General features: G+C 40.4%; 1 protein-coding gene across 1 annotated transcript in view; it reads right to left on the bottom strand.

Annotated features, from left to right (window-relative positions):
* The window catches only part of PROM1 (prominin 1), a gene marked incomplete at its 3' end in the record, with an annotated part of 57,357 nt that overhangs the window by 31,151 nt on the left and 768 nt on the right, over positions 1-25,438 (bottom strand). The window contains exons 2-4 of the mRNA XM_082315243.1: positions 8,264-8,322; positions 5,127-5,153; positions 3,385-3,596 (exon numbers count right to left, since the gene is read on the bottom strand). Of these exons, the coding sequence (XP_082171369.1) occupies positions 3,385-3,596; positions 5,127-5,153; positions 8,264-8,322 (298 nt within the window). The remainder of the gene's footprint in view (positions 1-3,384; positions 3,597-5,126; positions 5,154-8,263; positions 8,323-25,438) is intronic.

The raw sequence follows: 25,438 nt of genomic DNA, 5'->3' as shown, positions 1-25,438 counted from the left end.
AAATGCGTGTTTGCCTAAGCTTGAAAATGACTAGGAAATAAAATGAAATAGCAGCTCTCTGTCCCTAAACTCTCAGTTAACCTTTGAAGAAAAGCACATAATTGTTTTAATTATATATTTGGAATATCAAACCTACTCAGCTACCTATTTGACAGATTATTTCTACATCTCGTGCTCTTTAGCAATAGAATCCTACTTTGTATGACAACATTCTTGTATAAAACCTATGAATTGCCAAAAATACCACGTATTTCTGACTCAATCTAGCAAAAAAATGTATCAAACACAAAATGCATCTACTGGAAATGACACGCTTAAGGCCTATCCATTTTAAGTTAAACAACTGTGTATGTAATCACAAGACTTCTGACTTGCTTCTTATTCCTCCTTGAGGAAAGCATACTTCCCACGTACGCCTCACCTTCAGAGAGCACATCTAAGTATAACTTCTTTTACAAATTAAAAAAAGTCATCTTTGTGTTTTCTTTACATGTAATTCCAGTAAACTTAGTAGTAAAACCTCATTCTTATTACCAGAGCACTGTATCAGTGGAAAAGTGAGAATAAATAATGTTCCTCGTGAGTGAAATCTACTAGCTGAAATCTAAAATCTACATTATCAGCATATATATGTCAGTGTGAACTTGCACGCTGTCGCACAGAAAAGCCATCCCCATGTTACTAGAGTTTTCAAGAGCTGTCACCTATATACACTCAATCTACTGCAAGCTCCATGCTCGGAGTCTTTCCCCTACTAATACTCTCTACCATGCATCTGACCTGTCTTTCCCAGCCAAGGAAAGAGCTTGGACCTGTCTTTTCATACCAAGGACTGAAAAAATAAGAAAAAAAAAAAATAAAAGAAAAAAGGAAAAATGGCTTATGTTTCCTGCTCTTCAAAGTTCTGATCTGTTGACTGAGAGAATCCCAGAACAGCTGGCACTGCAAGAGAGAGGGAGAGGAGATGCAGAACACACACTTAGATGGTACATCCTGAAGAACTCTATCCCCCAGAAATCCTTCCCGTTCCCTCCAGCAGCTGTCTGCAGGTACATTCCACTGGAGGGCCTTTAAAGCAACGCTCCGCTGGCAGAGATGTGGGCTCGGGGTACTCTGATGGATGCGTGCCTTGCTAAATGCATCTTCTGAAGTGGCACAGCACTTGGCGAAGTGTTCCAGTCACCTGGCAGGGGTTTGGGAGACATACTCCCAAAGGAGGAGGCCCTCAGTGCTGCATGAACTTTAAACTATACCTGAACAATGAGAGGACCCACCTTAGTGATTTCACGGCACATCTTGATGTAACCCTGTATTAGTGGAGATCATTCAAGTTTTTGTTTTTTGGCTCTGTCTGCAAGTAGCCATAAGCATTTTAGTTGCACAGGACTAAACTCTTTTGATTATTGCCACAGCTTATGTGTGCAGCTGTGGCACAGTCCTTGAGATGTGTGGTTTTTGGAAGAACAACTACAGGTAAATCTTCTACCTAAGCTGAAATTGCATGGTAACTTGGGGGAAAAGTAGAGAATAAAACCACAAAGAGACTTAGTCTGAGTACAGTATAAGAAATAGAGAAAGAGTTGTAAGTAAATCTCAGGCTTTCTCCAGTTTTTTTGTTGGGGCGACGGCTACCAACAAGACTGTCCTTTCGTGTTTCAGCATAGCAGTAAGCAAGCTGACATGGGCATCTATTTAAATAGATCCAGGCACGGCATCTTCTCTTCCCTTGTGAAAGATGATCCAGGAAGGGCAGCAGAATCCTGCTTTGTACGGAGGCGTACTGGAGACCTGAGCACTCAGGCAGGCAGGGGTCAGTAATATTAGCCCTGTAAAGTCCTATCTTGCCTTGCACAGCACTCACAGCATTAGAGACTTAGCCAGGGAGTCATTCGAGATTATCTCCACCTGTGGAAACCTGCAGACAGAGCTCAGGCCAACCTGTCCCTTAGGGTAAGCATCCGATACTCCTGATGTCTTACACAAAAGGAAAAAAAAGGATGAGTTACAGAGGCAGTTTCCCTAGTCCTGCAAAGCATGTCACTAGGGATCACTGATCTCCCAATCATGACCTGGGAAGAAGCATTTGCCAATGCTGGGTATGCTTAATATCACAAGAATAGCTGGCAGCAAATACACAAGTTAGAGACCAACAAGGGGGACAATTTCTTAATTTCTCTGCTGACCGGCAACATTCCTTAGCCATTATAACCAGAATGTACCGTCCTGCAACACAGCATCCTGCAATGTGGTGTAAAGACAGCTGGCAAGCTCTGTGAGCTACCTTCAGTTTCAGCATGCTGAGAGGTAATGTAATAACTTGCTTTCTTTGAGGCACCATTGTACTACGAAGAACTTTTGTCCTATCATCATGGCAGGGATGCACCTACCACCTACAATACCATTCGGCTTTCTGGTCTTCAGAATACTTCAGTGTTATGTTTGTTAGTGCTGCCTGGGAGAAAAGAGCATGTTCCCATACCTGATATCAGCGTGGTCTACATTTGAGCGTAGGCAAGGTCTCGATTTGTCATGACAAACAGTAGTAAAAAGAAAAAAAATTCTACATTACAGTGAAGTGACAAAGTGAGTCCCACCTGACTGAACAGTCACACAGTATAGATCGAAAGACTTGATTTTTTTTTTTTTTTTTTTAAATATAATCACAGAATACGGATAGCGGGCAGGTGAAAATACAAAGAAGTTGAAGGAAAATAAAAACCTGAAAGCAAACAATGTATTTTGAAAGCATCTAGAGGGAAAAGTCAAGTCTGGATTGTAGTCCCTCATCACCTGTTACACACCCAGCACGGAACAGGAGTATGCCCCTAACACTAACAGCACAAAAATGTTTCCAGACTCTGGGATTTTTACAGTGAGTGCATGCATGATTTAAACAACTCAGTGACCAAAAGAAAACCCATTATTTTCAGCTACTAAGAACATCTGAAGGACAGCAAATACTGAAGGATTACACAATTGCTTTTCTCACCACCACTACACCATCAAGAACAAAGGGTTATGTTGTACCTCATGTTCTCTATGGGATTGTAATTGAACATAGGACACAGTATCTTATGTTCACGAGTTTAATGTAACATTCTGCAATTGCCATTTTGAGACTGGCAAAAACTTCATTTGCCAAATTCAAGCTTAATTTTTTTGTTGTTTCACACCTATATTCCTCTCAAGTGAGTACATAATGACCTGTGGATAGCAACGGTAGCAGCATTTTTATAATGCAGTCACATTTTCTTTAATAAGCAATAATATTACTTAGTCTAATAAAATAATTTCTGCACCTGTAGGCTAATACAGTAACATTACTTGTCATATGACACTGCAAAATTAGTGCTATACCAAGCTTCATATTGTTCTCTTTATTACACTTGCCTTATTATTAAAGAAGCAACAAAAAGAAATGTTGCAAAACAGCTCCTCTGACAGTCAGCATTTTTCTTCTGTCTTTGATGCATTTCCCCACCACAGTTGTCACAGCAACGACACATACAGAAGCAAAGTCCCACAAGAGGCAGTAACAAAATAAATAGCAATCCCAAGGCTGCGGAGACTATAAAACCGATTTCATAGTAGATGGCCTGCAATTCAGACAAAAATAGTGGTAATAGCAGATATCACACAGTAACTGCAATCAATATAGAGCAAATAATTAAAAATCAAACTACAGACTAAACCATCTACTGAGTTACTGATGTTATGGACTTGGTGTATTTTGTCAGTAACTGACAATTTTTCTAACAAAAAGATACATAACATTGTAGATATTGATAGCTAATAATTATTTCGCTAGAATATTAGCTAGGTGAACTACAGGAGTGAGTGCTAAGAAAGAAATATGCTCACAAGATATGAATGTGACTCGATGCAATTGAAATAGGTTAAAAATTAACACATTTGATTTCCCAGACTGCAAATTTACTGTTTCTCACATCTGTTTCCAAAAAGGCTTCACAAATGTCAGCAAGGCTGACTAGATCAACACTTCATCTGGGAGGGGGGAGGGAGGCTTAGCTTGTTCTCCTTTTTAATCAGTTATGAGTGTAAAGACTCATATGAACCGCAAAGGGAAGTACTCCACTGGATGATCGATTGCAATGGCAGAGGTTTCTCCAAACTGCTGAAGTAAAAACTGCTTAGGGACTGGAAAACATGAAGGAGTGGATTTTAAGCTCTCTCAGGTAAAGGCATTCATTCTGCTGCCAAACAGCAAAGCAGTAGCAACTAAAAGGACGCTTTCAAAAGCTGGAAGGAGTGAAAGGAAACGATGCAATGCAATACCCTAACTAGCTTTTACGCTGGAAGCAGTGCAAGTGCCCCAGGACCCAGAAGCTGGGCCAGGCAGCCCTGGCACAGCCCCACGCAAGGCGACGTGGCTTCCAGGGGACAAGCTGCGAGCTGGCCATGCTGTTTCCCTCTGCTGCGAACACAAGCCAGGACATCCAGAACCGGATCGGGCAGGTGTCTGCACACAGAGGTACACAGCATGGTGGGGGCACGCCCCAGTGGCCTTTCTTCCCTGATAAATCTCCTTTCTTTTCTCAATTTAAGGAGAACTAATTCTCACACTAGTACTTGGAGTCCTCTTCTGTTTTACTAATCTGACAGCACAAGGGCAACTTGGCAGTAAAAGGATGAAATTGAGGCTGTGTATCGTCCTGCAAAATAACTTACTATTTCTCACAAGCTATCAATCATGCTCCAGTTCCAGCTTTGCTGATGCCCTTCCTCACAATCCCTAATTACCAACTGATCCAAATACAGCAACCGTCACCATTAGCAGAGTTGCAAATTTCTGACCTAATTACCAATTCTAGGATGAATTCTCTTGTTTTTATTATTACTAACTGCTGCTTAAAAGCTGTTATCCCTTCTGAAGAATACAAACTAGATGCTTGGAAGAAGAACTTGGCTAGATTTTGCAAAAGAATTACTGTTTTCTAGTTAGCTGAACACTTCAGAAATTATTTGATAACATAAATTTTAAAATACGTTAGATGGAAAAACATTTTAAGTAACATTAAAAACAGTTATAGATGTTTTAACAGAAGTAGTGCATACAGACATAGTTAGTTTCTTTTCAAAGCTGTACATCTACCATAAGACATTACCTGAAGAGTCAGGACAACATTTTCTGGCTGTGGAAGTCAAAACAAATGGAGAATGTGTATAATACACAGGCAGCATGCACAAAAACAAATCACGTGAATAATGGATAATTAACCATGACCAAAACAATTAACAACACAGAAAAGATAATAAAAAGCCACTAAAGTAAAATAATGCATAGAAGCACCATTAAATAATTATGGAAAATTATTTACAATAAAATACATAGCAGATAATTTCTGGTTTCCTTGGTAAATGATAGGAATCTAGAATTTGTCCAACAAAAAATTTTTCCATCTTAAAACAACAGACTAGTTATTTCTACACTGAGCATGTTTCATATAATTCACAATACATCTCACAGAAGAGAAGGCCAGAGATTGCATTACTTTGTGGTTTAGCGATTTCTTCATAAATTCCACCTGTCATAACTGACCTATGATATTCCTGACTAACTTTTGCTTTTCAACGCTTATTTTGGCATAAAAGCAGCAGTTTTAGTAACAGTTTTGAGACCTTAACACACTACACACAAAATTCACCCTCACTTTTAACTAATTATGTAGAGATTTATTTTAAATTATTCAAAAGTAAAAAAGAAAAGGCATTCAAGAAAGACTATTTATCACGTTCTAACTGATTTCTTATCTGTAATTTCAGAAAAACACTGAAAACTAAATATTCAATGACAGGAATTTCAGAAGAACCCACCTTCCCCTTTGTTTCCACAATGGAAATAGAATTTCTTGGTTTTTTTCCCCTTCATCTCTGTATGACAAATTCACAGCTGGTAACACTTTCCCCTTTCTCACAAGCAGAAGAGAAAAGGGAAGCAGACAAGCTAAAGGCAGCAAGACCCCGCAACCCAAAGTCCGATGTGTGAGAATCAGAAATGTTCTCAAGTTTTGGGAAAATGTTTTTAGCATCACACACATCCTTATGAAACTTCTACTGTCCAATATGCTTAAAATGTTCAAAATCATATTTGGAACTATATTTTTAATGGGAGGAACACAAATGCTTACCCTCCCTTAAAAGTCTGGTACCAAGTATGTTTTTGAACATTTTAAACAAGAACATCTCCCAGCAGAAGTAAAGCAACGGCAGCAGCAGCGAGCTGGCTCCCCCTGAGCAGGCACGGCAGCTGCGCTCCGCTGCTGGGCTGTCCTGGCAGATTGCTGTCCCTGACAGGGGACGGGAAGACGCCGATGGTAAGAGTCCAACTGGGAACACAGGGACACGCAGCACAGAAGTCGGAAGGGCCTCCTGGGTCACTAACACATTCTACAAATAGGTTAAAAAGGAAAAAAAAAAAAAAAGATACAGAGGAACGACAGTAGAAATTTAACAGGATAAATATCAGAACCAGACTTCCTGTTGTTGCTACTGAAGGGCTGTTCCCAACACTTAGTGAACTAGTGAGTCTTCTTACATGGATGTACACGTGGCCCATTTCTCCCCCTTTGTTTCTGTGATAGCACCATCTTTTGCCCAAATAACAAGTTTTTTCTTCCTGGTGTTTTGTCTCCGTATATATTTATAAGGAGTAATCACCCCTCTTATCAATTATTTTGCTAAGCTAAGCAAACTCTTCCAGTCTCTTCTAAAGACTTGTGTGTTTCCCAGATCATCCTAATACATACTTTCTGAACCCCTCCTACTCTTGAGTTCATTCTCCCTGAATTTGAGTGATCAAAACCACAGGCAACATTTCTAACCACTTACCTGCACCCTTTAGTGACATTCACACTTCCCTATCCCCACTGGAAATTCCTCCAGGGGCACATCTACAGCCATGCTGGCCTCTTCACAGCTGCCTCTCATTGATGCTTCTATCCTGCAGGACTCTCTACTTGTCTCGACAGATTTTTCCTTTTCCAAATTTGTTTTAAAGTTTTGCATTGTATTCAGGTCAAAACTAGGACCTGTAAGTGGCCTATATCCGTTTTACTTCCCAAGCGCACCTAATATTGTATTTGCCACCCTATAATCACACAGTATTTTAACAAGTGTCTCCACTACGCAAGATTACAGCTGTCATTAGTCTCAAATTTCTGATGACTTACATAGTTACTAAATCTATACTCACACTCATGTATACCACCTATGATCTAATGGTTTTGTCCAAAGACTCTGCCAATCAAGTCCATCCTACGTTTCTCGTCTCACAGAGCCCCAAAAAACAAGGATATGGGATCGGCAAGAGTCGCTTGATGCAGCATGATGGTAATACCCACACACTCGGATGTCATGCAGAGGTTATCAAGCTACTGGAGCAATAGGTTCATTGTCGGGACGACATGGAAGCACAAGGCCTTCCCCCTTCAAATCCCAAGATCATTCAGGTCATCCTGGTTCAAGGCAATAGCTCAACGGCTGTATGCCAAGGTCCACGCTCATCTTCCTGACAGGTACACCATACTGCAGGGACTACAAAGAAGTAGCTCACACAAAGTAACATGTCCATTGTGTGGGCCTGGTTAAGGTTCCTACTGCAGGCACTCAACCTGTGACATTGCTTCAAAGATGGGGTACTGTCCCTGAGAACAGCCTAATATCAGATCCATGCTACGTTCTACCTTCTCTTGTTACCAAGTACCCTACGACTCTCAACTGTTACAGAATAATCATAAACCTAAAGAGAGAATGGAAAATATCCTTGATGTGATTAGCACACGACATAAACTAAAATACACTTTATAAGTAGGCTATGGAAACTTTGTTTTACAAAGACACCAGAACCAGCATATAAATTCAGCTTTTTGAGGACAATAGCTGAAGATAACATGAGAGCTGAGCAGTAATGGTTCTAAGTGTTTTTAAATAAAAGCAGTATTTTTCAATACAAAGAGCCTTCAATCTTTGTGCAACAGACACCACAATCACATTACAGCTGGAATTTGTAAGTGAGCCTTAACTATGCATAGCTTCTTTACAGTGGCTTATGAAATTTTCTTTGTAATGTTTTTTGAAAGGTCCTGGTCCCAAATTTTGTACGAAACCATCATACACATCATTCACAAATTTCATTCTTGCATCCTGTTATAGCTTTAAAATACTATTTCTTATTTTAGAAACAAAACTGAATTTCAAAGTCTTTGTTTTCATTATTTTATGCAGATACACATAGACAATTTACCTTTTGATAATCGCCCTGTGTATTTCCAAACTTCTGTTGTGCTAGTTTTCTGATGAGATCTGAAAATAAGCAAGAATATTCCAGAGTTTTAAACAACATAAATAATAAAAACGGTGGAAAGAGGACGGTATGTATTCTACTGTTAGGTAGGCAAGATGAAATTAAGAACAGACATCAACAGGATAGGCAAGCACGTAAGTGTTTCCATAAACCTGTCTAGTGGCAACATTTTTAACCAACCGTATATTTTATGAGCTCACAGGAAGATATCCAGGTTATCTATCAACTAATCAATTCCCACTGAAATACAGTGAAGGTTTTTCTGAGGTCATCCTCTATGCCATAGCATCATTATTAAAAGTGAATCCCAAACTTATCAATTACTTGGACAAAGTTAAGCTATCAGCTTTGCTTCATGTTTATGACAAGTACATACATGCATGCATATATACACACACACACACACACACACACATATACGGAATTAGATAACGTGCAAAACAAGCATGTTAACAATGGCTTTTTGACTGAATGGTACAAGGAAGAAGGCCCTTATTCTTGCCAACATTATCCCAATCTTTTTTTTCTCTCTCTCTCTTTTTTTTTTTTTTTTTTTTTGTCTCTGGACCAACAGACTTTGCATGAGAGTATGCAACACCGCCAAAACAAATCAGAAAGCCTAACGTGCCAACTTACTGTGCATGCAGCTCCAGCTAACACACATTTCTAACATTCACAATACAGACAAAATACAGAAACCACCAAAAAAAGAAAGTAGGAATTTCACACAAATAGTGCCACTTCACATCATATTTATAATTTCACCACATCAGTTTCTTTCAGTAAACACCAACAGCTGCAATGAATGGATCCCCTTTTTGGGACATCACCAGCCTACCCTTATCGAGGTTTTGCCAACCCTATGGGAACTATGCTGGGAACTGTGGCTCCCAGCCATTTCCATAACATCCTGCACTGGAAGAGGGGCACCCCTAGCTCTGCAGACCCTCTGCCTCAGAGGGGCATCAGCGGCGCTGGGTATGCTCCATGCTAGGTTGTGTAAAAGAAGCAGCGTTTGGATGTTTGGAAGAAATGACTGTCTGAACTTTTGGTCTCCTCTGAGGAAGAGGAAACACATTAGGAAGGAGCACACTACACCTCAAGGAGGAGCACTCTGCCCCACATGTTCATACAGAGCTGCACTCCATGGTACTATTGCCCCGTCGTTCGTCTCCCCATATGCAACTGAACATACGTGAGAAAAATCTCCAGTAAGTTACCTATCCTGTGGATCAATAAAAGACCTGTAGGTTCAAAACTGACTGTTCACCTCCCCAAAAACCCAAGCCCTCATGAAATCTGTTCAGTGAGTTCACAGGGGCTGTGATCTCACGCCTCTCTAATCCTGCATGCAGCTCGGGAAAAAAACCCCACAGCTAACAGCACCCACGGTCCTCCCTCCCCAACACCCTGCAGAGGGAGCATGGACTGGTCTGCAAGCTGAGGAGATCCTGAAGAGCTCCTCGCAGAAAACTGTGCCCAAGGAAAGAAAACACACAACAGCGAGGCAACAACTGCTGTTTCAAGGAAGGTACTCCCTGCAAGGAAGCTGCAGCCAGCAAGACTGCCAATTAAAAAATTAAAAGAAAAAAAAATAAAAATCTGTTAACATATCACAGGAGTGTCAAGCTGCAAATCATCCATGGATGGGAAGTAGATTCTGAAATGCAGAAAGAGTGCTAACAGTATACGATCAGGGACTCTCTGTGGTGAGGCAACCTCATTTTGGAATGACCAAAAATAAGGCTAGAAGATAAGGCTGAACGCCATAGTAACAGAAGTAAACCCAGAACATACGTAGAATAAGCACCCAGGAAGAACAAGAGTTACGATCCCTGCAAATCCTTTCCAGCTCTGCACCTTGAGAGCCAGGAGACCGCTGAAGGAAAGGGCGCACACCGTCGCATGGGCAACACACAACTGATCCACTGCTGCAGCTCTGAGACACCTTGCACACTGGGACCAGCAGAGTCCTCCCTGTATCAAGCCCATCCCCAAGCAGCATCCGTGTTTCTTGGGGAGTTCCAGAGGCAAGGAGGTATACAGCCCAGTGAGGCAGAACTGCACAAACCCCAAGAATGTAATTCACGCTGGCTGGTAGATATTTTTCTTCTTCATCAGAGGCAACATTTCTTTCTTCTTCTTTATATCTATATACCTACCAAGTAAGTAAATTTAAGAAACACTCGTGCACAAAACACATAATGCAATGAATTTTTTCTACAGCTAGATGCCTTTTAGCAAGCAGGAGAAAAGGGCTAAAATAATCCTCTTGTTTACATATTTAATATTCAACCATTTAGCACTGTATGACAGCACACCACACAACAGCTGCTAAAGAAAAATTTCTACCAACTTTAATCCGAATGCGATGGGAAGGAAGAAAAAGGAATAGCTCCTGTGATCCTCAGTGGCATGAAGTGGTACAGACTGTCTGCATGCGGGCGGTCAGCCACAGGAGCCGACTGCCCAGGACCCTGTGGCATCGCCCTCCTTGCTGCTACTCCAAAGCCAAGCAGGAGAGCCCCCAGCAACCTGCCCTCACTTCCAGGCTGCTCCTAACTCAGGGGTTCACCTTGCTTTGGAAAAGGGTTGGACCCAATGACCTCTGGAGGTCCCTTCTGATCTAAATTATTCCAAAGTTATCCTACAATCATGCTGACTTTTTATTATAAATTATTTAATGGAGGAGTGAAAGCACTGCCAGGAAGCATGTGAGAAAGCTAAATTTTATTATTGACAAAAACTTCATTTGATACATTTCCTACTGTCAGGAATCAGTACAAGATAAAACTTTAAAAGCATTAGCCTTCCCTGTTAAATAAAAGTTGAAAGTTTTTACCCATTCTTCTAGTTGAGTGTCTGTCCCCATCATAAATTAAAACAAAAATTAAACAAAAACCATTTTACATCAGGTTTTACATCCATCTATACACACATATATATTTATGGACATCCGTATGAGTATGTGTATGCATACGTAAAACTACTCAAGAGAAACAGAGGACGGTTGAGGCTGAAAGGGACCCCTTGCGATCATCCAGTCCAACCCCCCGGCTCAGCAGTCACCCACCGCAGTTTACTCACAGCCATGTCCAGTCAGGTTTTGAGTACCTCCATGGAGAACATCCAATACTTCAACAAAAACAAAAACACCCCAAAACTGCTCTGATTACTTGCTCAGAATGTTCCTGATTCACAGGTTTTATTTATACTGTTTCCATAATTTATAGCCTGCCAGTCAAGGAAAAAAAAAAAAAAAAAAAATAGAAATCAACCTGAATACACTATCACAAACTGAGGCGGAAAGCAGCATTTTCAATGTGTTTTTGAAATTTAGAGGCTCTAAAGCCTTTTCAGCAGAAAATAAAACACCTTTAGGTTTATAATAAACAAGAAAGCCTGAAAATAGGTACAAAAAGTTCCCACATGGACTGAATAAATTAAATACTGAGAATAATACAGGTTTCATACATAGCACAATAGCCAGTATTACACAGCCCATTTTTTCCCTTAATTTTCCAGAATGTGAGATTTCCCTGCTGAATAAAGATTTACTACTTAAATTACTTTGCAATGATTTTTTAGAAGTAATGTGAAGCTTCAGGGTGTTTTTCTCACCAGGCAGCACACAGTGATTGACCAGTCTTTGCCATGAATTTATTATTTCAATAGTTTTCAGTATCAACTGGAGGAGACATATTCCCAGTTAATTCATTTCAAATGAAATGTGGAAGTCATATATATTCCCATAAAAAAAATAAGTGTGGCTATAACTGTATGTGAGATTACCTGCAGTTACCCACCCGCAAATCTGTAGGCACAAACTTGCCTTAGTGGTTTTGCAGAATTAGAATCTCCCTATTGGGTTTTACGCACATTGACAGTAATCCCGGTTGCTACTGCAGCGCTTAAGGGTTAGGCAGGGGAACGTCCTGTGCCAGGTACTGTGTAAACACAAGCACCGTGTTTTCAGGTACGGCTACACTGCTCACTCGAGCACAGTGAAGAGACACCTCATTCAGTCTGTGATTTTGGTTTGCTTTTCTGAAGCACCTTTCCCCCTAGCTAGGACATCTCATCTCTAGCATTCAAATAGGTTTTTATTTAAAATTGAGCTGAGGTAACTCCACACGACTCTCTTCTGCATTACTGGTAGAGTACCACCTTGAGGCTGATTTCTGTTTCAAACATAAAAGTACTAGGAAGGTGTGATAAAAAGGGGTGTCTTCTATTTTCAAATTAATGGGATTACTTCTGAAATCTTGGCTTGACCAGCTGCACACATTGTTTCACAGGACCAGTAATCCGAGGCTTTAGCACAGAACACACTTTATCACTGGGGTTGAAGAGATTTACCTTGTGAGGCTCATTTACGCGGCCAATTACATTACTGCTTTGCTCTGTCTCCTTCCTGTTCTCATCACACACGTGAAATGCCATCTGCCCTAGTAAATCTAACTAGCCAGATGAACTATTAATTTACCAGTGCAATTTGTGATGAAATATTAAGCACCTCTGAGAAGCCCTGGTTAAGAAAACAATCACCAACTCCTGCATTGCACCCATATTGTGTACGCACACTCAATATCTCATTACCCAGACAAGAAAATGAGGTTAGCACTAGGCTTGCTTCTTAGAACTGCTCTACAGAAAGGGATAGCAAAAATAATAGAGATTTAAAAATAAGCTGTCTGGCTGTTAAGTACCAACATGAATTAGTTACAAATTCTTCTGCCAAGAAAGCTTTTCAAATCGAGGTGACAGGAAAACAGTTGGAGTAAAACCTTTGGGAAAGCTACACTTCATCTTCCCTCAAACAATTCCATTGAGCCCGTTCAGTTATAGTGCAACTCCAGCATTAATCAAATTATGCCAGAAATTAATTTATCTTTTTATGCATAATATAACATACTAGGCTTCTATTCTGAAAAGGACTTCAAGCAAAGAACCATGACTGAAGCATTCATGTCGCACTGAATGAAGATTTTTCAGAACAACAGGGGAGAATTACATAGATAATATACATGATAAATTAATAACTGCTTTAATGCTATCTCATTCTATTGCACATCATAGTACTGCATCCCATTCCCCTTCATCTATAATAGAGTCAACGGACTAAACACACTGAATGGTTCAGCATCTCTCTGAATATGAGTCAGTTTGACCACATTCAGCATCATGAATAAGTAGCAATAATTAGTCTGAAATTAATGAATTAAAATTATTTCAAGCTTGTTTTTTTCCCCTCTCTAATCATGACTCAGACTAATGAATAACTCTTGCAAGTCCAAGAAAACCAGGTAAGCTATATTAGCCTTTCAGACTTATCATCAGAGATAAAAATCTTTCAGTTATCTTATAGCAAGTTTTACTGCAAGTTCATGTTATTGACATTTTAAAATAATTGCTTTGACTTGAGTGGGGCTTTGGTTGCTTCCCCAAAGTTAGAAAGCTTCTAGCCATTAGCCTTTACTACGGTCAGATTCAGCTCCCATTGAAGAGTTCTCCCTCAGCAGGCAACCTCCCCTTTGCTGCCACGCAACTACCTAACAGCTCTGCTCACTCTTACTGCCCCTCATCGCACGGCCACACTTGGCTCTGGTTCCACTGCAGAGCGAGGTGGGAGCTCAGCAACGTTGATGGCCGAAGAATCCACCATGCACGTTGGCGCAGAGACTGCAGAGAAGGTCCTGCCGCATTGCTCACCCCGTACAGCCTGTCCTCTTTTCGCAGAGCAAGAAGAAAACTCACTCTGTAGGTGAAGTGGGAAGTCTCAGAGGTGAGGAGATCTTCCCGCTTCCCGCACAATTAGAGACCACTTTAGTCCACAGATAAGGAGTCTAATCCATGCATTCACTCAGATAGTCTAGACCATTCCTTTCCAGCTCCAGATTCAGAAGGTTCACTCCCCTCCCTCTTCACAACACCTCCCTCAGACAGACTTGGACCATAACCCTTATCCCCAGACCAATTAAAAAACCCCAGCCTTCTCAGATAAATTCTCCCCACAACTTTTAGGCAAGCTCTCTTCTCTGTACAATTCCCAGTTTTTTTACCTTGAGTTACTGGGAACATGAGGCTGGGTCGGCTTCCACCCTCCTGCTCCTTGCAAGAGGCCGTTCTGGCCTTCTTCCCTTCGAGCACAGCTCCCGAGTGACACCTACCTTCCCCCGCTTCCGAAGCCCACGCACAAGACCACCTACTCACATTACAGAGGTGGTGAAAGGAAATTCTCTGTTTAATCACCTGTTTATTCACCTGCATTAAAGAAATAATGAGCAAAGACTATAACCTTAAACCATCAGCCATACCTTTGGACAAGAAAAAACGGTGAGAAAGGAACCTTGCTGCTGTACCTCACCAGTGACATGCAAAATGAAGCCCTGGAACCTGTTATTCTACAATAGCTGGAAGAACTTGTTTGAATGGAGGTAAAACACAAGAAATACATACTAAATTGCTTAAGTATTTTAACTTCTAATCTCATTTACTACAGCAATCTGCCTTTTCACCCTCTTCTGCCTTCAGTATGCTGCTTCCTCTCATCAACACGCTCATCGTCCATTCCCATTCTCTTACTCTGCATTCTTTATTTACATGTTGGTCAAAAGCAAGAGAAATATGCTTATCCTACAGTACTCTGGCTCAGTCTCAAAATCCAGCAACACACAATATGACACAAGTGAAAACATAGTAAATGCATTTTTAAGGTCTCAGCAGACTTGTAAAGCACATACTGCTTTATTCATAGTTGAAAGGACAGGCTACTAGACCACCCAGAAATGAGTCTTAGCTTATACTGAATGCAGTGAGGGGCAATGTGAGAGGGCATAGAGCTGCAATACAAAGTAGGTAATGAAGAGATGAACAGCTATGAGCAGGACTGAAACTGCAGGAGTGGTCTAAACAGGGTGAGCTTTAACCAGAGCGCAGGTAGGACTCAGCACGGTGCAATTGCTGAAGATGAGGAATTGCAGGGCAGCAACAGCTGCTGAAGGAACCAGGACATGAAATTAAGGAGACCCCCTTTGCATCCTTCCTGACAGAAAATACCATTGATCCACTGAAGAAATTATACAGCAGTGGATCAGATAATAGTAACAGTCAATGAACTTCATTCGTGCACACAAAAAGTTCCCCAATTTCCCAAAAATACGGCTGAAACAATGGACGTTTTATAAATGTAGCTTCCTCAAGGTTGTTACTAGTCAGGAAGACCAAACGGGTCATTTAAGTCTTCCACAGAAAATCCTCACACCTTACAGCTGCCTCAAACTTGAGTTTATTCCTTTAGTGCACATTTTCTTTTAGGCACATTCTGCTTTCCATCAACGTGCACAGATGACATTAAAGAGCCTGGTCAGGAAAAGGTTTAAAAGAAAAAGAAATTGCCACAATAACGACTGTTATAGGACACATAGAATGAAAGATTTCTCCTTTGAAAATAACCTTTGCAGGGACTTTCTAGTTCTTTGTTACAAAGAAAGTTCTGTTCTTTCTGAAGTTTTGGAAAAAGAACAAAAAGAGAGAAGCCTTTAGAAAAATCTTTGCTTAGGAGGCTGCAATAAATTTGCATATATCACACACACAAAGTCAAGCAGAAAGCTTTGAAGAAGCATTCCACACAGAAACTGCATTCTCTCATTTTCTGAAGGCAACAAAACTTCCGTAGCACACTGTTAGTGCCACGGCAGCTATTTTTTGCCACTCACTTTGTTCGCAGTAGCTACCTAAAGGTCTCTCTAGGCCACCATCTGGTAAGGATTTACAACAGATTACGGGCAAAGATTTAACTTGGTGCACTGTATATGCTTGTCTGTCTTAGCACACTGCAGAGACCGAGCTACTTCTTGATAGTGTGGGCTGTGTAGACATATTGGACTTGTAGCTTTGATCAAAGTAGTAAATATTTAGACTGTACGAACAACAGCATTTTTCCTACTCATTTCTCTCCTCAGAAGTTGCTGTAAACTGAGGAAAACACAGAAAATCCTCTCTTATATAACTTGAATTATTGGAAATATGAACACAGATAATTGGGAATGACATGCTGGAGCCCTGCTGGTACCAGCTTTTAATTACCTCAGTGACCGGTGTTTGGCAGCTTCACTGAGACTCCTCAGAATTCCCTCTCTCTCTTTTCCCATTTCTGCGAGGGCCACAATTTTCCACATATGTTTGAAACTGTGGCACGCATATTGGTTCAAAGTACTACAGAGATCACTACTTGGCTCAAAAAATCAAAGCAAAAGTAAAGGTTGCTACTCTGAAGAAAGTTAATTAGGCAAATACAAGTTTGTATTTGTTCTGTATAGGTACACCTAGGCATCTTTCAGCTGAGTTAAACAGCCAAGGCAATACTTAGTAGTAGTAAGAAGATTCACATTCACAACTGTAATCACTGTTTGAAGTTCACAAAAACAAAATAATTTGGTATATTTTTCAGAGAAAAGAAAGATCTTGACTATATTACAGTGCAATACGGGTTTAAATAATCTTTACGTTTAGATTAAACAGGTTTAAATAATAAGTAATAAATAATTTAAGTCACAGAACTGTTTTTAGATGAGAAGAAATATATGTGCATATAGCAAAAAACGGTCAAAGTGGATTTGTGGGGATTTTTTGTAACTGGTAGGCTTACACTAAGATCTGTATACTGATAGATTTGTCAGCTTAAACTGCAATAGCTGACATTCGTGGCAGCTGGTTTCGCTTCTAACAAGAAGGTAACTCCCTTGTGGAAAAGGAAAAAGTATACACAAAAGCTTTAATACCAATATGAAAAGATTTAATACTGTTCAAAGGATGACAAAAACTACTAAAATTAATACTTATACATTTATTTTGCTCCAGCAACTTTTGAATAGTGCATATTGACTTAGATAAAAGCATCACTTTTGTGCAGATATAAAAGCATCCTAAGAAGCAAAAAAAATAGTGAGAAAAAGGGAGAGGAAAAGATTCTAATTCTCATAATTTTCAATATAATTAAACATTGAATATGAGGACTGTGGAAAGAAGATTTGTTGTGAAGATGTATCAAATTCTTCTTACTTTGGCTGACATAATTCAAGAAAAAACCATCATTGAACAAGACCTAGGAGTTTGTTGCTCTGTAAATGACAACCTAAGCAAACTGTCAGCAAAAAAAATGAGGGGGTTAGGCTAATGTTATCTAATTATGATGGTCTATAACAAAGAAAAGAGAAAGTCAGATGACTGCTTTTCCAGTAACAGGCAGTATCCGTACAGTATCTCGCATGATTAACTCAAAATGCTTCATAAGAGCCAAGACGATGAAGGAATTGAGAGGTCCCTTAGAGGCTTGTGAAAACAAGAGGCTTGTGAACAAGTAAGTTCACTGACATTCCCCCTCTCTCTCCCCGTCAGTTCCACGAGTTAGAAAAGAGAATGAGGTTCAGCACTATGTGGGTAGATAAGCTTGTAAAAATTAAATGGAGAGGGAGAATGGACAGCAGAGTAGTTGCCATTGTTAAGCTAGGAAAATCATGGAACCTCAGCAGAGTGGCCTGAAAACCCATAAAATGACCGCAGTCACAGATAACTTTCAAAGAGGTTGACACACAGTACTCGTTACCAGAGAACGTGGCTGACCCAAAACCTGTTCCATCCTACTTCTCACCATACAAGATGCTGCAGGTATGCTCTGGAAGTCTCAAATAAGCTTTCACACTTTTAGTGGTTTAGATTTCCTGTTAACAGAGGGAGGGACACAAAGAACTGCCTTCTTCACATGGTGTACTCTGACTGTGATTGTGCACTGGCATCTGAAAGGCAAAACTTAGGTTTTGACCAAGTTGATGCTCAAGTTGCATAGCTCTTTGCTATGAGATACTAAATGTAATGGGCAATGCTTTAGAGAAGTTAATGAATGCACACAGAGCTTAATTTGGTGTTTTACTGCAATTGCTAGTACGCAGACACCACACTACATTCAACATATCTAACATTACCACCCCCAAGACACACACCACACAGTAGTACTAATTATCTAGATACACGCATTTTTAGGACATGGTACTTTTGCTTTTTTCTTTAAAAATATACAAACCCTATCAATGAAGTTTCTTTACTTAGAATGACAAACAAACAAGGCCACCATCTGTCACAATACCATCCTGTACCTCCCACCCTTCCCTTCCTTGTAGCTGGCACCCCTGGATTTAGCTGTGCCCAGAACTCATCCCCTGCACACCGAGGCAGGGAACGCTGCTGATCAGCTCTTTAGTTATACCTTGTGTCTCCCTGTAATGTCCATAGACAAACAGAATAGGGTTGGGACAGTTTCAAGCACTGGCCTGGCATTGCCCATGTGGTAGCTATTAACAGGTTTCCTGAGCCAACTCGGTACCTCACCCAGAAAACACCTAACCCACTTGTGAGGAAACATTCCCAATGGACAGAAAGGACATAGCTGTCTAATTTCAAAGGGGTAGAAGGCGGTTTAGGTTTGGGAAGTATGAGCCGCGTCTCAATACCACACAACTGTAGGCCCATTTTATTTATTGTTATAATCTAGCCTCCAAGAGGTACTACCGCTTGAGGTGCCCTCCAGCCTGTTACTACAGCCATCTGTGGTAATGCCACTTCTGAACACCCTCCCCACAGAAAGTAACCCAACTCCCTCAAACTCTGCTTGAGGTTCATTTTCATTAGTTTCTCCCTGCTGTCCTAATAGTGTTGAAATTGTGAAGCTGGATTGACATTTTCCAACTGCAGTCAAGGCACGTTTTTTCTCCTAGGCACAGCTGGCAGGCAGTATTAAACCAGATCAGGCAAGCATTGCAGATACTGTAGAGAAAAAATTCCAGATGTGTGTGTAGTGCAAGATTTTCAGATGATCAGCTATGCTACACTGATTAAAAAATTACTCGCATATTTTCCATATAATACCTGTCTGCAAAAAAGAGTCCTTGTTTACATAATCCGAAAGAGCTGGGCAGGAAGACATCAGAGAAGTGTTAATGTCTGCAACTCTAGTTTTCTGCAGTAGCCTCTAGTACATAATCCATATAAGCCTCCCCTCCCTAAAACCTCTGTCTCCTCCCTGTCCACAAAAAACCCTTTTGACAAGCAATCTGTTAGATAGTCTGCAGTTTGGAATAGTTCAGGGAAAAAGGAATTACTCTTCTGATGCCTAAGAAAATAAAAAAGCAGGTCTTAAGTCTGCTTCAGAAATGTTCTTGGTGTTCCTTGTTTACACGGGTATGTCATCAAGTAGACCATCTCTTAACTTCCCAGCATGAAATGAGCAATGCTTTTTAAAATGCTGTTTCCTTTGAGTATATGAGTAGGCAGAGAAAAGAGGCTAATTTATCTTGTATCTTCCTGCTGCTCCACCCTCCCCAGTATTTCCAATGTTAGACACGACATTTCTTTCAATGTACACACCATATTACCAAACAAAGGAGCACTATAACTCCCCCTTCTTATCCCAGTTCTACCCAAATGACACCACCACTACTTGCTACATATAACCTCTGTCACCGAAACCTGCTTTTTTGATATACACACTTCAGCCACTACCCTAAATTCACATCACAGCTCTAGCCACAGTGCTGGAAAAAAAACCAGTTACAGGGATGTGGTGAAGGCACTGACTCTACAGCTTACTGAAATTGTCATTTCACAATACAGCTTAGCCAATCTAACAGCTAACTTACTAAAGGGCAGGTCTCGCTATTCCTCCCTTCTTCTCAGTTCCTGCACCAGCAATTGCATCTGTGCTCCCAACCCAGCTCCAGGACATAAGCTTTAAGAAAACCAACCCACATGCATAGGGGGTAGCTGTCAAACACTAGCTCAAAAAAAGCAGTCTATCACATCAGTGCAGTTTCACAGACAAACTTAAACTGAGACTTCACACAACTGGAAAAAGGATATTGTCACTGAAGTTTTTATAAAAGGTTATAATTGCTTTGGGTACCAGAGCACTATCTTATGTTGCTGAACTGCAGCATCTGCACCAAAGTCAGACGCAGTCCTTTCACTGCATGCTGGTGCAGATATGCCCAACGTTCCTGGGAAAGTCTCAAGTTTAAAAACAAAAAAGCATTACTAGCTATGCGTAGCTGAGTTTATTTCCAATGCTGCAACACCCAGACACATGCATTTTTTTTGTATGGGAGCTGTGGAAGATTTATTACTAAAAGGAAGCAAAACTAAAGTAGAAACGGACAACCAAGAACTAAGCAGTTGCAAAAGGCAAAGAAGTTAGTTTTACACAAAAAAAAAAAAAAAATTCTGACTCACTGAGGTTTTAACTGAGGGGGTGATAAGGCATTTTGATTATTTGCCTTAGAACCTCACATATGACATAGCTAATATATTAAAAAAATCAATATCCTAGGAGCTCAAACCTACCTACAACAACAGGGGTTTGCATACGCATTTTCTACTACAGCTATACTAGCTAGAGATACACTGTTTATTTTCACATCAAGTTATGTGATTTTTTTTTTTAAACATTAAAATATTTTAATTGCTGAAGACACTCATGTGAGATATTAATTGCAGAGATAGGGAACACAAGACTAACTTGCTGAACTCCAAAATTTGCAGCCGCTTTAAAGGCTGACCAGGTGAGAAGAAAGGAAGACCAAAAGGGGTCAGAGACAGAACTTTGCATTAAAATAGCGAAGTTCTGATTCTCAGTCTTAAGTTCAAACTGTTCAACAAGTGAGACTCCACAAACAGAAAGAATTGAGAGGCGTAGTCCAGGTCTAAAATCCAGTTTGTTCTTGTTACCCACAGGCAAACGGTACATTTAACTCTTCATACTATGTTTTGCCCAGGAAATACCTGCATTCAAGGGTTGATTTTGATGTTGAAGGTTTATTCCTGCTTCAGCAGAAACAGGGTGATAGAGAAAAAGCAGAAGCTGGTACAAAGCAGTTGTAACTCAACATAAGTGGCACAGCTGTCCTGCAATACATTCAGGTAGAGTAGAATAATGTCAACAGACCTGTAAGTTCTTCTTCTTATTTCACCTAAAAATAGGAGCAGGGCCTTTATTCCCAGCTTGTTTCCTTTGTGAACTCTTCAGATTTTCGTTACAAGACACAAGCTGTGAAGCCGAAGATTTGTTGTGCACGTCCTGCCGGCAAGTGGAATCTCAGATTAACATAATTTTACTGCAACTAACAACTGGTTTCCATGGGAACATAGACAAAGCCATGATAAGATATTCATAGCAGCCAGAGGATCATACTGACCATTCTCTGTCTACATGAAGTTCACATCTGAAGGTCTCCAACACAACAGGTGACATGCACCATGTCACAACCATGAACTGACTTAACATTATTAATAAATTCACACTTCAGTTTATGACAAATTCTAAGTAAGAGAAAAACTGACAATTGGTTTTGTTAAATGTCCTCTCAGCTGAGTGATAGTAGCAACTTGTAATTTTCCTGTTATCATCTATTTATTGTAAGTGGTGCTATTAACAGGAAAGAATAACGATGCTGTATCCTACACAGTCCTCAACAAAAGGAGCAGTAGCACTGCCATCTCCATTTTACAAATGGAGAAACCAAGGCACAGCAGGATTAAAGTGACCTACTGAGCCTCAGGTAGCAACCAGTGACCAAACAGTCTTTTCCACCCCAGTGTATCATTAACTCAAAGTGGAAGCTGCTTCCCTGCATAACAGTTCATGCTTGGGAGTAAGTCAACTCCCATTTACACCAGTACAGCATCTAGTGAGGACAAAAGTATTTGACTGGTGGAGCTGAACGCAGAATCTATTTACACTCACTGAAGCACTGCAATCAGATATCCTAGTTCACTTTTTTTAAACTGGTTTCTTGACATATCCAAAGAGCACAGTGCTGGTCTTAAAGATTCAGCTGTTCAAAAAAAACTTAAGGAGTTAGAGTTCCTTGCCCTGGTTCTGTTACTGTGCTTTATGTGAGCACTACATTTAATCCCATTAATAACTTACCTATTAAATCTAAACTTAGATTAGGTTGTATGTCCACAAACCAGATGGCATGAACAAATTTAGAAGTGCGTAAATAATTACTCACTTAGATTTAACAACAACAAAAAAATTTACAATTATTTGACTGATTTTTTTTTCCTTTGAATGAAGTGATCCCTTTCAAGTAACGTAAGAACATTTAAATAAATGTTATGGCTTAGCAGCGCACAAATACTTTAAGAACATTTCCCAAAGACTTGGATGTACTTCATATTTTGCTTTATCATACTAGCTTTCTTCCTAAAAGGCATACCCAGGACTGAAGGAGTATGAATGTTATAGTGTAACTTATTCAGCTCCATTGGAGCACTACTGCAAGCACAAAAATTACTTGCAAAGGCAGGAATATCTACATGCAATTAGATGATCCTGTCACTTTTTTTCCTCCCAGCTAAGAGTACTAACAGTAAATTGGAAAACCAAACATCAAGTACTTCCAAGCATTAGGAAAAAAAAAAATATAAGACTACTAAGATCAAAGGTCTAAGTGACTGATGCCAAGTCCTGCACACGAATCACACTTCTCCTCTATGTTATGGTTACGTGCAACACACGGGGGCATCAACCTGGAGCTAACTCTTCTGAAGCACCAGCCCAATCAGAATGATGTTTAGAGTTAGAAACATCAAAAGGCTTGCTTTCTGTGCCCATTTGTGATTGTGTTTATTTTCATCTCTGAATCAGAATTAACTCTATTTCAAGTTGGCAGTTAAAAGAAAAAGCTTTTCAAATATGTAACTACACCATTAATACACTGAATGTGAAAACAGAACAGCATATGGCAAAAGAGATTATGGGGATTAACCAATTAAATGGTATGACTCAAACCAACATGACCCGTCAAATCTGTATTTTGCAGTGAGGTATGAGGGGGCATGGGAAGAGGAGTTCACCTAATGCAAACACTGAAAGCCAAACTTCTAAAAATAACTGATTTGGCAAAATGTTATCTGTGAGGAAGGAGAGAGAGGTATGAGATGTTCAAAGCTTACAAACTAAGAACAAGTGATTAACCTCAAGATGTCTCCTTTCTCTTTAATACTGGATTTCACAACACCTGCTTGATGCGAAACTTACTACAAGCAGTCCCACAGGACTATAATCTTGATCGTAAATTGTATTCTCAATGATTATTTACATGCTTAGGACACATAATACTAAATTTGACATACAAGGTTACAGACCAAATTCCCGTTAATATAAAGACACAGTAAACATCTCACTGAAATCAAGTTTACACAATCGCAAGAGAATAGAATATTCAAGCAGGGCTTTAGGCAGAACAAAGGCCTGTTTCTAAGAGTTGAATGCAGATGACAATCCTAACATATCAGGTCTCACAGAGGGACAAATAGTTCATCTGCGTATTTAATGAAAGGCAAGAGGCCACGAAAGCAGGGATATCTGGAAACAGTTCCTCCAAAAGGATCCTAGAATGGTTTGGGTTGGAAGGGACCTTGAAGATCATCTGGTTCCAACCCCCCTGCCATGGGCAGGGACACCTTCCACTAGACCAGCTTGCTCAAAGCCCCATCCAACCTGGCCTTGAACACTTCCAGGGAGGGGGCATCCACAGCTTCTCTGGGCAACCCATTCCTGTGCCTCACCACCCTCATAGTGAAGAGCTTCTTCCTTACATCTAATCTCAATCCACCCTCTTTCAGTTTAAAGCCATTACCCCTTGTCCTATCACTACATGCCCTTGTAAGAAGTCCCTCTCCAGCTCTCTTGTAGACCCCCTTCAGGTACTGGAAGGCTGCTCTAAGGTCTCCCCGAAGCTTTCTCTTCTCCAGGCTGAACAACCCCAACTCTCTCAACCTGTCCTCATAGGAGAGGCACTCCAGCCCTCTGATCATCTTCATGGCCCTCCTCTGGACTCGCTCCAACAGGTCCATGTCCTTCTTATGCTGGGGGCCCCAGAGCTGAACGCAGGACTCCAGGTGTGGTCTCACGAGAGCGGAGTAGAGGGGGAGAATCACCTCCCTCGACCTGCTGGTCACGCTTCTTTTGATGCAGCCCAGGATACGGTTGGCTTTCTGGGCTGCAAGCGCACATTGCCACGTCATGTTGAGTTTCTCATCAACCAACACCCACAAGTCCTTCTCCTCAGGGCTGCTCTCAATCCATTCTCCACCCACCCTGTATTTGTCCTTGGGACTGCCCCAACCCATGTGCAGGACCTGGCACTTGGCCTTGTTGAACTTCATGACGTTCACACGGGCCCACCTCTCCAGCCTGTCAAGGTCCCTCTGGGTGGCATCCCTTCCCTCCAGCAGGTTGACTGCACCACACAGCTCAGTGTCATCGGCAAACTTGCTGAGGGTGCACTCAATCCCACTGTCCATGTCACTGACAAGAGGTGACATTAATGTCAGCTTCATGCAATTGCCCTCATTACACCTTGTGTAAGAGCTGCTCAGAAGACAGATCCTGCAGGGAACAGGCCAGGTTTTTGCTCTCCAGGTTAACACCTGGGACTCCAGGCACTTGTCTAAATAGAATTCATTCATTCAAGTTCATTTGAGCTCATTCTTCTACAGTTATCGAAGAAATGTCAAAAATACAAGCAAATAATAGTTCACAGGTATCATACAGGTACAAGACCAAAGAATTTGAGATTTTAAGTTACTAAAGCTTTTAATACATGAATTAAAAGATGTACTACAAAATAATATAAACTACTTTTATACACAGTTACATCTAAACCACCAAAAGGAATCAATAACAAACCAAAACCATTCTTAGATTTTATTAAAACTTCTCCTCAATATAATTTTAAATGCCAATACTATTTCAAACACACTAGCATTTTCTTTTAAGAGCTAAATGAAACAAAAAGCATGTTGGAAAGTTAAATTGATGCAACTAACAATCCACAAACACGCAGAATTCTCAAAAGCACCTTTTAATCAATGCAATCTCAATAAGCACACACTTCTCTAATATCTTAACTTTTCCTTTAGAAGAGAGAACTTAGTCAGAAAGGAATGGAAAAAAAAAACTCAATAAAGGAAATGCAGTTTCAAGTCTTAACTTCAGCTCACAAAGGAACAAGACATTACACATGGCTGTGTAATGGAACTGCCCTTATATAAAAC

The sequence above is a fragment of the Platalea leucorodia genome, assembly GCF_965183815.1.
Source record: "Platalea leucorodia genome assembly, chromosome: 6".
NCBI classification, from domain to species: domain Eukaryota; kingdom Metazoa; phylum Chordata; class Aves; order Pelecaniformes; family Threskiornithidae; genus Platalea; species Platalea leucorodia.
The sequence above is the reverse complement of the archived record's forward strand: the minus strand, read 5'-3'. Positions and strand labels throughout refer to the sequence as shown.